At 40.2% G+C, this 14,424-nt stretch overlaps 2 protein-coding genes across 11 annotated transcripts in view; one reads left to right on the top strand and one right to left on the bottom strand.

Annotated features, from left to right (window-relative positions):
- HERC1 (HECT and RLD domain containing E3 ubiquitin protein ligase family member 1) overlaps positions 1 to 14,424 on the bottom strand; it is a 113,114-nt gene that overhangs the window by 10,771 nt on the left and 87,919 nt on the right. Inside the window, exon 78 of one of the 5 annotated variants that reach the window (XM_033516949.1) lies at positions 7,250 to 7,590. The exons of 1 other annotated variant lie outside the window; for it this stretch is intronic. In XM_033516949.1, the coding sequence (XP_033372840.1) occupies positions 7,540 to 7,590 (51 nt within the window). In that variant the 3' untranslated portion in view covers positions 7,250 to 7,539. Of the gene's footprint in view, positions 1 to 7,249; positions 7,591 to 8,234; positions 8,494 to 9,212; positions 9,516 to 12,223; positions 14,230 to 14,424 lie in introns of those variants that run through there. 3 more of the 5 variants (XM_033516954.1, XM_033516947.1, XM_033516951.1) reach the window with 3 other exon arrangements.
- USP3 (ubiquitin specific peptidase 3) overlaps positions 1 to 14,424 on the top strand; it is a 41,221-nt gene that overhangs the window by 19,122 nt on the left and 7,675 nt on the right. For 4 of the 6 annotated variants that reach the window (XM_015638520.3, XM_015638523.3, XM_033516957.1 and 1 more), the window contains exons 4-8: positions 4,003 to 4,086; positions 5,406 to 5,490; positions 7,644 to 7,726; positions 8,285 to 8,398; positions 9,058 to 9,171. In XM_015638520.3, the coding sequence (XP_015494006.1) occupies positions 4,003 to 4,086; positions 5,406 to 5,490; positions 7,644 to 7,726; positions 8,285 to 8,398; positions 9,058 to 9,171 (480 nt within the window). The remainder of the gene's footprint in view (positions 1 to 4,002; positions 4,087 to 5,405; positions 5,491 to 7,643; positions 7,727 to 8,284; positions 8,399 to 9,057; positions 9,172 to 14,424) is intronic. The other 2 variants (XM_015638521.3, XM_033516958.1) reach the window with 1 other exon arrangement.

Here is a 14,424-nt window from a genome sequence, read left to right as displayed (position 1 = left end):
TTATCCCAAACCTCGTGTGGGCATTGCAGAATACCAGCAGGCAGGCTGGGGGCTGTGGGGTCTGTTACTGACCCCAGGTGTGCCAGGGAGGGCAGGCAGACCTGCACCTGGGGTGGTGTGTGTTTGTAGGAGCACAGGAGGGAAGCAGTTCAGCATGTGATGTCTTGTCTGCTGTAGTTGAGGGCTGAGTCATCTATGGGTGAACTGGAAATAATTGTAGCCAGCTTTTCCCTTGGGGAGTTCCTGTTCTGGGTAATTCACCAGCAAATTATAACTCCTGTGCTAATGTGAAGATGAACAAGTTTCAAAAGCAGTTTATCTCTGCTTTCATTTAGGATACTTCAGTTTTTTTCCCACGTGATAATCAGGGAAAGTTACTTGAATTTGTTACTGCATCCAATTGAAATGAGCACAGAAGTTTAAAGATAAAGCAGAAGATATCCAGATCAACTTTTCCCCCTTTATTTTGGACAGTACTGTGGAGGCTGCTGTCAAATAGTGCTGCCAGTTAAAACAAATAGCCGGGTAAATTTGAGACATAATTAGCTATTGTGGAGAGTGAATAGGCTTTCAATAGCTTTGAAAAGGCTATTTGTGAGCTGCAGTGTAGATGTGAATCCAGTAGACAGTGCTAAGTTTATGCCATGGTGGTTCTTTTAAGTGAACTTTTATGTAAAGATGAATATTTTATGCTACCGGTGTGGGCTGCCTCAGTAAACCATTCTAAGACTTAATTGAATTTTATTTCTTCTGTAAAAATAATGCAGTGCTAGCTTTTATGTTTTTATTTGCAGTTCTTTTTACTGCACAAAGTTGAGTAGGATACTCTTATTTCATTTTTATCCTATGGATCCTGATTTACTGTGTTCCTTGGCTTGTATGATAGTAGCAGTGAACAGGCCTGGGCTTTCTAAGAAGTCAGCATTTGATCCTTTGCCTTCCTTTGGCTGTGCCATAACCTGTCATGCAGTCTTCTCCAGAGTGTTTTGTTGTTTGCTTACTCAGTCCTATTCAGCTGTTCAGTCTTACCAGTGGAGAAGTTGAGAGAATTTGTTAATATTTTATTTATTATGAGAGTACAACTCTCTTCTTGATTCTTTGGTCACTTTTGAGTCAATGGATGCAATACTAAACCCTCAGACTAAATTACTTAACTGCTGAGAAAGAGTCCTGAATCCCACTTTATGGAGATAATCAGCCTTTAAGTTAGTTCTAAGGTAGTACACACAAAGAGTTTGCAAGAAATACAGATCTTTTTTGTCTTCAAACTGTCATAGGGTGCTTTCTCATTCTGTGTTAGGTTTTTGGGGGTTTTTTTTGTGCACAAGAAGTAAAATGATATGTGTAAGAACCCCACTTTCCTGAAAGATGACTCTTGTAAATTGGTTTTCTCTGTGCTAGTGCACAGACAGTTGGCACAGAAGAAGAAAGGCTCCCCTGTTTATGTATTTGCATAATATGTTTCCTGTGTTCATTTAATCCCAGACACAGTTTGCAGGTCAGATTTCTCACCCATTACCCTCCTTGTTATCCCTTAAAGGGGCACAGTCACGTCAGGGGTGTGTGTGTTCCTGGCTGGTGTAAAAATAAACAACTGTCAAGGACTTAGAAAAATTCTTTTTTAGTCTTTGTGAAGATGATTCTCCTTAAAAAACAAACCAGACTTACTGTGCTCGTGCCATGAGCCTTGGAAAATGAGATTGCTTAGTACTATTATTTTGCATTCTACAATCAGTAAAAATAAGAAGAGTAAAAAGCTTTTTATCCAGAAAGTAAAACTTGAACTCTTTGTTTACTCAAATAAGTGTTTACTCATATAAAAACCTGGGTTTTCTTAATTTTTTCAATCCTCCAAATTGTTCAAATCTAGTCAGGGCTTTAAAACACAGCATGAAGTTTTAAGCACTGTAACAGCACTGAGCACTCATGTTCCCAGAGTAGTGCATGCATTCACTGTCTCAATGCCATTTTAGAAGCAAATGAGGCCAGGCCTTGGAGGTAGCAGAGGGACTAAAAATAGAGTGTAGAGAGGAAAATACTGTGCTAAGCCATATAAGGGACCCTCTGCAAGGTATAGAATTTGTTCTGTGTTGTTACTGTTAAAGCATATTGTAGAGCTGCTGTATCCAAAAGAGGTGTTTGTTACTTTGTGAAAATCCTGAGGATCACAAATTAAGCAGCTGTTTTCGAATCCCAGCTTCACATATAGGATGTCATTTCTCAGCAGTTTACCCTTAAGGTGTGTGGGCTTAGCAAATTTAAGTTACTAAAACATGAACTACTTCTAAATCTGTTTATTTGGTTTATCCAAAATAGATTGGAGGTAATGCTGTTATTTGTAATAGTAGTGCTGAATCCTCAGTGTTGAAAGAGTGGTGGTTTAAAAAACCTACCCACTAAAAAGAGAAATAGAAGTTTGTCTTGATTCTAAGTGAAACTCAGAATTACTTTCCCAGTGTTGCAAGGACCCTGACATTTACTGATGTATTTGGTTTTATTCTTCCATCTTGGGACAAGTGCTAAACTGGTATGTAAAAATAAGGTTAATATGATCTTTGGGGCATGACAGCAGTGAAATCATCTTTCAGCAGTAAGTTTTCATTGAGGCTTTCAGTGAGCTTGTATCTGCTTCCATCCCCTGTTTTCTGAACCGTAGCTATTCAGCATCAGTAGCAGCGTGGCTGTGCTGGTGCAGTCAGGGTGGGGTGTCTGTGCTCTCGAGTCCCACACTGTGTATTCTGCTGGCTGGACTCGTGTGCTCTGAGCACTGGCCTGGGAGCCCAGTGTCCTGTGGCAGTGGCAAATGCAGGAGCCCCTCATCAGGTCTTTGTAGGTGGCAGAAAAAGCTGACAAGGGCTACCTAAGACATGGCTGAAAGATAAGCACATTAACAGACTTCTTCCCCCTCGCAAACTAACTTGATCTGTGGCCATCTTTAAAAACGTTTAAAAAAAAACCCCAAACAACTGGTAATCTTAGTAATTTCTAGATCTTGTGTAAGTACCCATAACTGCTGTGTGCATTGTTTGGATGTTTTGAGAGATACATTCATTTCTCTTCTTGGGGGCAAAAATCAGAGGTCCTGAACACACTAATCTTAGGGACTCCATTCAGTGACAAGGACCTTTACTTTCTCAACTCCATAACCTTTCTGAGAATGTAGAGTTTGAAGTAACACTGGCAATACTGCAGATTTTTGCAACAGAGTGCTGTGAATTCCAGTTGTGCCTGAAGTCAGTAGCTTCATTAAATTAGAAAGCAAATGTGGATCTACTCCAGCAGAGGAATAACCTGAGGTGGTGATGATGTATTTCACATTTGAGTCACTCTTGTGCCAAAGGGAAAAGAGAGACATAGCTACAGTTCTGATATTAAACACATCCAAACTTAGTTTTCCTCACAGGACATGTTCACTTGCCTGCCAAAATTTGAAGCTGTAATTTGACACTTCACAGTACATACAGAAACTGATGAGTGATGGAATGATATTTGTGGTTAAGCATGAGGTGCGAGTTGCCACAGACTTCTGGCCTGACTTTGGAAAATTCAAGTGATCTCTTAGTCCATCTTCCCTGGTGTTTTTTCAGTAGCACAGACTTTTATGTTTTGTATGTATCTGTTCAGCACTTCAGGTTTCAGTGATGACTTTACAACATTAAAATAGTTTAAGAAGTAATAAAAGCTTTGTATTCTATTTACCAGCGGTCAGTTGGTCTTTTCTGATGAATCTGTGAATAGACTAGTGAGTCTGCTTTTGGTTACACTGTTTCAGTTTGAACTGGAATTCTGCCTTGGGCCAGGCAGTACGTCATGCTTTTGATTTCTAATAAACAACTAAACTAGAAGAAAATCCATGTAATAAGATGGTTCCTGTACTCTCTTCTGCTGGAGGGGGGTTCTCGGAGGAAAAATCAGTGTGAAGTACTGTGCTCCCCAGTTCTCCGTGGTTTGATCTGCTTCACTGACATGCTTTGAATGTTCTGAAAGATGTTTTTCTTGCAGTTATCGCTGTGATGATTTTGTAGTCAATGATACCAAGCTGGGCCTGGTACAGAAGGTCAGAGAGCACCTACAGAACTTGGAGAAGTAAGTAGTTTGTTTGCATCCAGACTGCCTTGGGCAGACTTGTAATAGTGCATCATTTAAGGTGGTATTTGTTTCATATGTGTATATGTATCTAATTATATGTGTCTTAATTCTTCTATGTGTTTGACACTGTGTTTAAAAACCTTTTCATCACTGAGAATCAGAGGTGCAGAACAAATGGATTTGATTGATGATGATCATATGTCTTGTTTCTTATACAGTGAATCTTGCAGAAGCAGTATATTATGACACAGGGATTTCTACCTAAACAATAATTCCTGTCTTTCCCAATATTAATTAGAGAGGTTTTTCAGAATTAAACAAATGGTGTTGTCAGAGCTTTGCCAAAAAAGCAGAATTAGCTTTTTTATCAGAGAAATTCAAGAAGAGCAGTCTTCATTTTAATTGGTACTATTTGATTTGCTAGCAAAAAGATTAAGAAGTCTTATGAACTTTGAACTGCAAAGAGACATTTTTTCCTTTGCCTCTATCTGATTCTAATTAATTAATATTTCCATTATTTTCCATCCTCTTTTGATAGCCTTGTCAGGTACATAATGAGATGTAAGGATGTTTAAGCATAATGAGAAGTAAATTGGAAACATCCAAGCGATATAACTTCTTGGGAGGTAAAAGATACAGTGCAGGCTTCCATTCTGTCTGATGGTGGCTTTTGGATGCTTGGAGGGCTTTTTAATGAAAAAGAAAGAAAAAGGCAAAAATCTACCAACCAAACCCCGAAACAAGCTATGATTTCATGATCAAATTAGAGAGAAATCACCAACTGGTTTAATTGAGGGGCCATTAATTGCCATTGCTGTGTGAAAGAATAAGCAATTATTTTTGTAACTTAGTATTACACAAATGTTACAATTTTGTGTGTTTTAAGAGTTGTCAGCTACAATACACAAGCGCTAAAATTCTGCATATTCTTGATTTTTAGTAACTTATCATCTTGATTTTTTTTTTTTAAATTGTATTCTTAAAGGCTTAGATGATTCTCCTGACAGAAGTATTTAATTTCCTAGACCTAGGAAAAGGATTAATATTTTAGATGACAATTAGCTGCTACCAAGACCACTCTCCAAGGCACACATCCCTGGGCAGAGCATCCTGCATTAACTCCCTGCTGGGCCATGGGGCTGTGCCCCGAGGGAGGTGCAGGCAGTTTCAGACTGCAGCAATGGGGAGCCTGTTTGCTGTCAGTGACAACTGGTGACATGTAGAATCACTCTGCTAAACATGAGTTGATTTTCTCTGGTTCATTCCACACAATATGTTGTTTTTGTGGTGAATAACCGCTTTCGATTGCTTTCCAGCAGTTCAGCCTTTACATCAGACAGACATAGGAAAAGAAAACTATTGGAAAACTCATCTCTGAACAGCAAGTTATTGAAAGTAAATGTAAGTACAACAGATCTGGTACAGTAAGTTTAAAGGGTTTTTGTAAACCTGCTGAGGTTTATTGTTGGCCTAGACCCAAATTCTGCTTGGTGTACTTTAGCACCTTCTGGCCACACCTAAAAAAGCCCCTTCACACACAAGCATGGCTGATACTCTGCTGCATTTCTGTTGTACATTGAGCTTTCCTGGGCTTTAGAAGGGTTTCATGTCAAGATGGAGCTTTGCTTTTCTGAACAGGCAAGGGGCTTTTGTCTTTCTTTGTTTTTTTTTTTTATTCTCCCAGGTACAGAAGGCAAAGGAGGAGGTTCACCCTCTTGAGGGAGGTTGAGTAATTATTAAGAAAAAGTAAAAAAATGTTATCAGTTTTTTAAAAGAGCTTAATAAAACTTGCTTTCAAGAGGAACTATGGACTATTTTTAAGCTTTTTTTCTCCTCATTTCATCTTCCTGCTATTTTAACTTTAGACCTGCAGGATAGCACCCAGGAGAGGAGGATCCAGCCCTGGCTAGATGGAAGGGCTGTATTGTTTTTTCCAAATGAAGAAAGTTTCTTCCAAACAAAGTCAGATGTCTTTTTTTGCACAGATTGGATTAAGGGAGTTTGGGAGTTTCTTATTTCATAATTTTGTCCCAGAATTTGAGGGTGGAGAGGGGAGATACTGACCCAGCTGTATTCAGCTGATTCATTTTCACCCTTGGGAAAATGGGGGAGAGATGGAGCAGAGCTCTTGGGCTGTGGGACAGCAGTGTCACCAAAGGAGCTGGAGCTCCTTCAGCCATAGGAACAACTGCCTGAGAGGGTGTGAATGGGAGTAAGGGCCTGGGGTGGAGCAAAGCAATTGGTTGCTGTTTGGCAAAGTCTGGAGGGGTTTAGTTACTTTAAAAAACGCACTACTACAGTCAGTTTAGGGTTGTCTGAATGTGCTGTCTGTGCTTCCTGTACTGTCCAGATCTTGCAGAGATTGAGGAAGCCTGGGAGGAATAGTGAGGCTTTCTTGCTATGGCAGTACACAGCAGTATTGTCTGGAAAACACAAAGCCAGTACAAACCAGAAGAAAAATTCCAGGCAATGTTTAGATAAGGACAAGACAGAATTAGAAAGCATGAACTAAATGCTTATTTTATTCTGCCTACTCTTTGCTGTTTTGTCAGTTTTATTAATACTTCAATATTGCCTCTAACAACAGATAATCTTTTTATTGTTGGCATGTTGAATCTTATTTCAAACTGCAGGGGCAATGCTGTGTGCATTAATGCTGTGCTGTGGCACTTGGGGCAAGAGTGAGAAAAGAATCTGCTCAGGACACTGTGGTGTTTGCACTTTGAGATTCTAAAAGATAGCCCAGCTTTTAAATTCTGTTAGAACAATGAAGAATACCCAGAAATTTGATGAACTTCCAGTGTGGTATTTTGTGGACAGTGGAATGTGTCCAAGTGTTGCAGAGTCTAGAATCATAAATACAATGTCATCCACATTTTTCTTCCCTTTTGTCCCCACCCACGTGGAGATAATTTGACAAAAAGAAAGCTCATCTGTGGGTTCATTGTTCTAGGCTGTAAATGGTGTGTATTTTGCTTCTCTTTTTTCATCTCTGTACCTTTTCTTTGCACAGTCTAACTTGACTGTTTATTTCCCAAATAAATGGGTTTTTCAGAAACCCTTCTGGCCACCACAGAACCCCACTGAGACTCTGACAAGTGCTAGTGACTTAAAAACTGGAGGTGGCACACTGTGCATATTAGACATGGGAAAAGATGGATGAGGATTGGTACTTTCATTTTTATTTTTCAAAGGCACTGTAGGGAAATTGCTGTCCAGTTCTCACTGAACACTATTGGAGTGTGAGTATTTAACATATATACACGCAAATCCTTGGCAATAAGAGCCTGTGATTAACTCTGTGTTGTCTGTTCTAGATTTATTTGCACAGAAAAGGTGTAATACAGCTTTCTCTTGACCAGAATGAGTGAAAAAAACATTTTCATGTCAAGATGCAGCTTCAGGGCAGTTTGAGCTGCTGAGGTGGTTGCTTTGGGTTTGCAGCTGCACTCAGTGTAGTTGGTTATTGTTCAGCTCTGTGCTGATCCAACAGTGATGACTCTGGAAGGGGGGAAGTGATAAATCTTTGTTTAACCTAACTGATCTCATTCTAGGGAAGCACCACTACCCTTTGTGCCACAGGCCTTCGGAACCTGGGGAACACTTGTTTCATGAACGCAATCCTTCAGTCACTCAGGTACCTTCCACAGCTCTCCCACCCCTCTCAAGGGACTTGTGTGCTGGTTGGGCAGGTGAATTTGGCATGTTCTGGACAGAAGTGTACCTGAATTTGTAGGAGTGGTGTATGTGGGTTGATGAAGTTGTGTTTCATGGTGTGAGGCACATCCTGTGGTGCAGCATTCCAGAGGAAACCTGCCATGTCCTGGGCAGAACAGGAGAGTGCCCCTTCAGTGCCAAGGCCAGTGAAATATGTTAACTTCTTCAGCAAATGCAAGTCTGGATTGTTAGGAAATGATACCTCAGACTGGCAGGATATCTCTTGGTCAAAGCAGAGCCAAAATGTAATTAATTGTTTTCGGAAGCTGGGATGACAGTGATATTTGCAGATCTACTTAGTTGCTGACAGAAGGCATTTGCTACAGTGTTTCTTGTCTCTTGAACTGTTTGTGATTGTCATCCTGTATCACTGCATGAAGTAAGTGGTGTTTATCCATTTCAAAGAACAAGTTCCAGAACACATACTATCCTTTTTCTCTGCCCTTTAAGGATTTAATTTTTATTTCCTTTTTCCCAGTAACATTCAGCAGTTTTGCTGTTACTTCAAAGAGTTGCCTGCAGTGGAGCTGAGGAATGGGAAGACAGCAGGGCGAAGAACTTACCACACCAGGAGCCAGGGAGATAACAATGTGTAAGCTGTGTGTGCCTTGTGAGCTCTGAGCTGTGCAGGAAACAGCAAGTTTGGGCTGCTGGGGCCACTGGGCACTTTTGGTATTGCACAATTCACTGGGGACAGAGGCACAGAAGAACAGTTGTCTACAAAGAAAGAAACTCTATCGCTTGCAGCTTGTTACAGGTCTGGTGCTGCAGGGAGAGGCAGTCAGGTGGTGCTGGATTGTGACATGTTAAATCACGTTAAGGAGTCCTCTTGACATGTGCTGCAGACATTATGCTACTGAATTCCAGCTAAAATAGGGTCATGGGGATTTGACTGCAAGTCTACCTACTGTGACTATTACTACAAAAAGTTCAGGAGTACGTGATTGATGATGTGTAGGTTGTTTGAGCAGTGTTAAAGGGGTGATGTTAGCAGAGTCTGCATGAAAATGGCAAAGAGTGGATAGTGTTCACCTGAGTCCTGAACATCTGCAAAACAATTTTTCTGAAGCTGTGTGTCTTCACCATTATGGGTAGGATTTTGGACATAAAATCTTTGAAGCTACTGGAAAGGATATTTACCCAGTCATTAGTCTTAACCCAGCTTATTTCTGATACTTGTACCATTGAACAAGTAAACCTCTAAGGGCTGTAACACAAACCCACATTAAACAGCTCTTACTTTCTTTACAGTTCACTTGTGGAAGAATTCAGAAAGACACTCTGTGCTTTATGGCAAGGAAACCAAACTGCATTTAGTCCAGAGTCATTATTTTATGTTGTTTGGAAAATAATGCCAAATTTTAGGTAAGTTTTTTTAAAAAAATAACATTATTCTTGATTGCAACCACATATTGCTGGTGTCCTACTCTAAAATGGGCTGCTTTCACAGGATGCACTCTGTGCAGCTTTCCATATGCTTACAGATGTGCTTTGAAAAGGATCTTTGCTTTGATCAATGGTTTTCTGTTCACCAGTAGTGCTCACTTTTTCCTTCTGCCCTTCTACCACATGTAGCAGTGTCAGAGAGGACAGAGATCTCAAATGAGAAACGGTGGTAGTTGTACCTTGGAGCCAGTGCTCCAGAAGAATGAAGCTATTGACTGGTACGTAAGTGCCAAGTGCAGGGTGTTGACAGAACCAAGGCTTGGCTGCAATAAGAAAATTATGTAGTCCAAATTAAAAAATGTATAGCACCTACAGGCCTAAATGCAAACATACTGGCTGAAACTTCCTTGATTCTCTCAAAATACAGTTGCCATCAACTGGACATATAAGGGCTCTAAGAGAAAAATCCTGTGCATAATAAACATTTTGGGCCCATAATAACAAAACAGAAGATAGGGGGAAAAAGAAGGTTACTCAGGTTAACCCAAGTATAGTTCCTCTCCAAGGTCTCCCTGTCCTGGACCCCAAACCTCTTTCAAAGGAGGACTGAAACCTGTTAGGATATATTTTGATGAGGGTAAGTTGCTGTTGTAGTTTAACATAGTTTGTTTTTTAGTTGAGGAAAAACTCCATCAGCTGTGGAAGTAATTCCGTATACAAACCTGAACAGCTTCCTTCTGACCTGACAAAGCCAATCAGCTACCTGACTTTAAATATTGACACCATGTTAAAGCATTTAAAAAAGCTAAATGCACCTCTGTGAAATCACCACAAACAACATAATCCCATTCAGAAGTGCAGGAAAAGCTAAAATCAACACTGTGAGCGTCTGTGGCTGGTGCCTGGCAGAGATCATGTGGCCAACAACAAAAAGCCACTTCCTAATGCAAAGCCCAAATAAAATTAACTCTTTCAGTGCTATAAAATTCCATTTAAAAACAAACCTGCCAGCACCACTTCTCCCAAATAAAAATAAAGGCACATAAAAAGAACAACATAAAGACAGCCAACATTGATAAAAAAAAAGTCAGAGCCCAAACAAGAAAAAAATTTAAAAATTCATTAGTCTTAAGCTAAAATTCTCTTATAAAGCTATGATGAATATATAATTAATACATCAGACTATTTTTCCTTGTAAGTCATAAAATACATTGGAGAGATGTAGCATTTTAACCACATCCATGAGCAGAAGTACCAACACTAAAGCCAAGGAGATGTTGAAGTAGCTGTGATTTGCTGAAAAGCTTAAATAGAGAGAGAAAAACAAAAGATATGAAAAACCTTGCCCCAGGGATAGAAGAGGAAGACCTCTGTTTCCCAAAAATAGATGAAGAAAATTTTTGTACTAGAACAGTTCATCTTTAAACTTGTACCCCAGTAAACTGAAATAACCCATGGTAGTATTTGTGAAAAAAACTACCAAACATAGGAGAGACTTCATGACTGTAAATTTCCAGGCAGCTTCTATTTGTGAAAATTAAAACCACAAAAGAACTGTTTCTTGTGAAAAAGTCTCCGTGACATGGCAAGAAAGACTCCTCTCCCTAAGTAAACTGGAAAAAGATTATTTTAAAAGTAATAACTGACTGAAAAGACAAAATTTTGTCTCTTTATGTTGTCAGAGAGAAAAGAGAGTTGGAGGGAGAAGTGTTCTGAAGGTTGATTCTGATTTCTTATTTTTCTTTTAGTTCTGTTAATAAAGTTTTCTTTATACCCTTTAAAGTTGAGCCTACTTTGCTTTCTTCCTAATCCTTATCTCGCAGCAAAAAATGAATAAATAATTCTAGTGAGTGCACTGGCATTTGGTCAGGGCTAAACCCACTCCATTAATTGGTGCATTAACCAAAAAACTCAGATTGGCAAACTAAATCCTGTGCACACTACCACATTCTCAGATTGTAAAGATGTTCTCTTACCTGTTACATCTCCAGCAGTGCTCAAAAGATGCTGTGAACACATCTGCTCAATAAATAACCCAAATGACACAAATCTGTTTATTCTGTTCTTCACACTGCCAGTTATGTTTCATTTGGTTTGTAAGAATCAAGGAAGTTTAATACCAGTAGTTGTAAGTAGTGACCAAAACATTATAGACAGACATCATCCTTTATGTCTTTGGCCAGTTTCCCTATTCTTGTTAGAGAAAATGAGGAACCTGTTCCTTGAAGTTCCTCAAGCAAGTTGTCAGCACTGTGGATTGTATCACAGCTTTTAAAAGAAAAAGTGCTGTTTGTTGGGGTTCTCCCTCTTCCCTTTTTATTCCCAGTTTTCTGAGAGCTTGTCCACAATTAATGGATAAGAGAACTCATAAAATCAAATGGAGAACAGTCAGCTGCTTTTAGCAGATCCCCACTTCCACATCCAGGGAGAAAATTTGAATTTGCTCAGAGCTTAGTTGAACCTTGTAAAAGCTAACGATGGTGAAATTCCAATTGTGTCTCTTGTGCTCCCTCAGAGATGGGGAGGAGAAGGCAGATGATGGACGGATGTGTGGAAGAAAGATGGAGCAAGCAGTCTGCTAGCAGCACACCAGCCACTTTGGGGTGTGCTTATGGAGCCTGAAGTGGTGGGGCAGGGGAGGAGCAGCTGGAAATAGGTTCAGGTGTTTCAGTCCAACAAGATTTTAGTTGTTAAACTGGAGGACTGAGTGCTGCTCTCCCTGAGGAGGGAATGCCATTTGTACTTACTACAGGCACAACTGCAGGGCCTCTGGGCTCTCCTGTGCAAGTCCTGCTCCCTGCTTGCTGTTGTGCTGCATGCCAGGGCAGTTCTGCAGCCTCATGCCAAGTTGCAAGATGTGCTTTACTGATTTACTGCTGTATAAATAGTGTGCTCTATTTTCCTGATAACTGATCCTCTTTATATCCTATCCTCTTGTCACTGGGAAAAAGAGTGTTAGGGGTGGGCTTGAATTGAATTGCTGCAAGTGGATGGATATCAGGTTTGTTACATAGACTGTCAGAGTAACTGCTTTTTGCTGAAGGGCTTTGACATAATTTATTTAGACAGTGCATTGTCCATACCATAGTATCCTTTTAGAGATCTGTATCATAATTATGCTTCTTTAACAAATCCAACTCATTTTCTATCTGTAGTCAGCATACTTAGATGCAAGTATAAATACATGCTCCAGGAGCACAGCCAACAATGTGTAACAATTCCAGAGGTTTATTTGTTGCAGAGCAAGTGTGCCAAGCTCTTTTATGAGGAATTTCATGTAGAAAAGGTGTCTGAAGCAAAGACTTTCCATACATTTAATCTTCAGCTGTTTAATGTGGTTGCTTATGTGGTTACTGAAGAAATCTGTATTCAGTAAACGAAGCAAATCCTGTGGTACCTTAGCAACTTTAAAGACATTCACAATTAACATGGAGCTTTGAAGCAGAGTTCAGTTCTACTACTTTATTTTAACAAATGTACAATTATAATTTGTAACTTTGGGACAGTAAGTCCTATTTTTGGCTGTACAGGACTGTGGCCTGCTGAAGCACAGCAGTGTTTCTGTCTGCTGGGTTTTCTGTTGTGAAAGGCAGGCAGTGCTGATCATGTGTCTATATACAGATTCCTCAATTTATTTGAAAGCTGCTGGTTTGAAAGAAAGCATTACTGTAATTCTACAAGGTGAAAATTGAAAATTTTATTCTGTTATCTCTTAGCAATACTCTCCTAGGACACATCTGTGTTCCTCACCAAGTGCATCAGCCTCACATTGCATATTTCTGTTGCAGTGAGTCTGTTAGCATTTCTCTCCACCTCTGGGTACTCTGCCATGACTCTTACAGGATTTTCCCTCCCTGAGCACTCGCATTAAAAACCCATTGTATTTCTCTCCCAGTCATTCCTACCTGACAGCTACTGCCAGTACTTAGGTGGGGTAGTGAGGTGGAAAAGGGAAGGCCTAATAAAACAGCTTGTGAGAATGTACAGGAGGTGGAGGGGAAGCCAGCTCTTGCTGTGTAGGGGTTTCTGTAGCTTAGGCCTACAATGACCTGCACATATTTGTGTTTGTGTTGCACAAAGCTTTCAGTGTTTCACTATGTATCCTGTCCTGCTTTGTCTCAGTGTGCAGCTTAATGGCAAGTGAACAGCAGTTGTTTGTTGAATTTGATGCATGATTTAGCTTAAATAACTTTAAAAGGCATGTTTTACCCTGATGGCTTCTCTGTTCTTTTTGGTAAGGTTTGTTTGTGGTGAAATAATAATGGTGATTGAGCAGCATTGCTGCTGATGGCACAGCACGTGAGACTGGAGCCCTGTCCTACCGAATCCAAATGCTCAAAAGATGCTCTGAATACCTCACCATTCCCTCACTCTCCCAGAAAATGAGTTATGCAGGGGAGGTGTGCAACCCCCAACATGGCTGTAGATCTCATCCTAGAAGAAATGGTGCTCTTGTCCTAATTATTTCAGAATTCATATTGATGCTGAAAGATGCATGTGGAAAACAAACCTAGAGACTAAATTCCTGCCTTTGTTGAGGAGGGGACTAAACAGACAAACACTTGTATCTGCCAAAGTGAGTGGGATCAGTGACTGAATGAGAACCACTCAGAAATACTGACTCTGCATCCCACATGAACAATACATTTTGTGGTGTCTTTCTTTTGAATCTTACCAGGTTTGAGATTACTATATATTGACCCTAATCTGTGGCCAATTCGAAGTAGGGACAAATAGTGCCCAGTCTGAATGAGATTCAGAGGAGTTCTGCTGAGACACAAATCAAACACAGTCAGTGCCAAAGGAGACAGAGGAGAAGCCACTGCTGCCACCCATTGTGTATTTCAGTTTACAGGGACACTCCTGAGGTGCCCCTGGCACAGGCAGGGCTGGTGAAGCCAGGTAACAACATGACAGCTCCATTAGGCCCAGTGTGTGAGCACATGGCTGCTGCTCCCTGCTGTTGTCTCTTCCTCTCTGAATTGTATATTCTTAAAGGTTTCTCCATTCTCACAAGAGGCATGCAGAGAGTGTGAGCTGCAAAGGACCAAAACCATTTAATTTGTCAGGACATTGCCATGCCTTTTCACAGGCTACTTGGAAAACTTTCTGGTACCAAGTACATATGGAAAGTCTACTCAGTATGATTAAACAAACAAAGGGTTTTTTTCCTGTGATTCTGGTGCTTGCTTTGTGTTGCCTCTAAAGCAATTTTGTTGTTTCCTTTTTTCT

This window comes from Parus major, chromosome 10, assembly GCF_001522545.3.
Source record: "Parus major isolate Abel chromosome 10, Parus_major1.1, whole genome shotgun sequence".
NCBI lineage: Eukaryota > Metazoa > Chordata > Aves > Passeriformes > Paridae > Parus > Parus major.
Note: the sequence above shows the minus strand (reverse complement) of the source record. Positions and strands in the feature narration are given on the sequence as shown.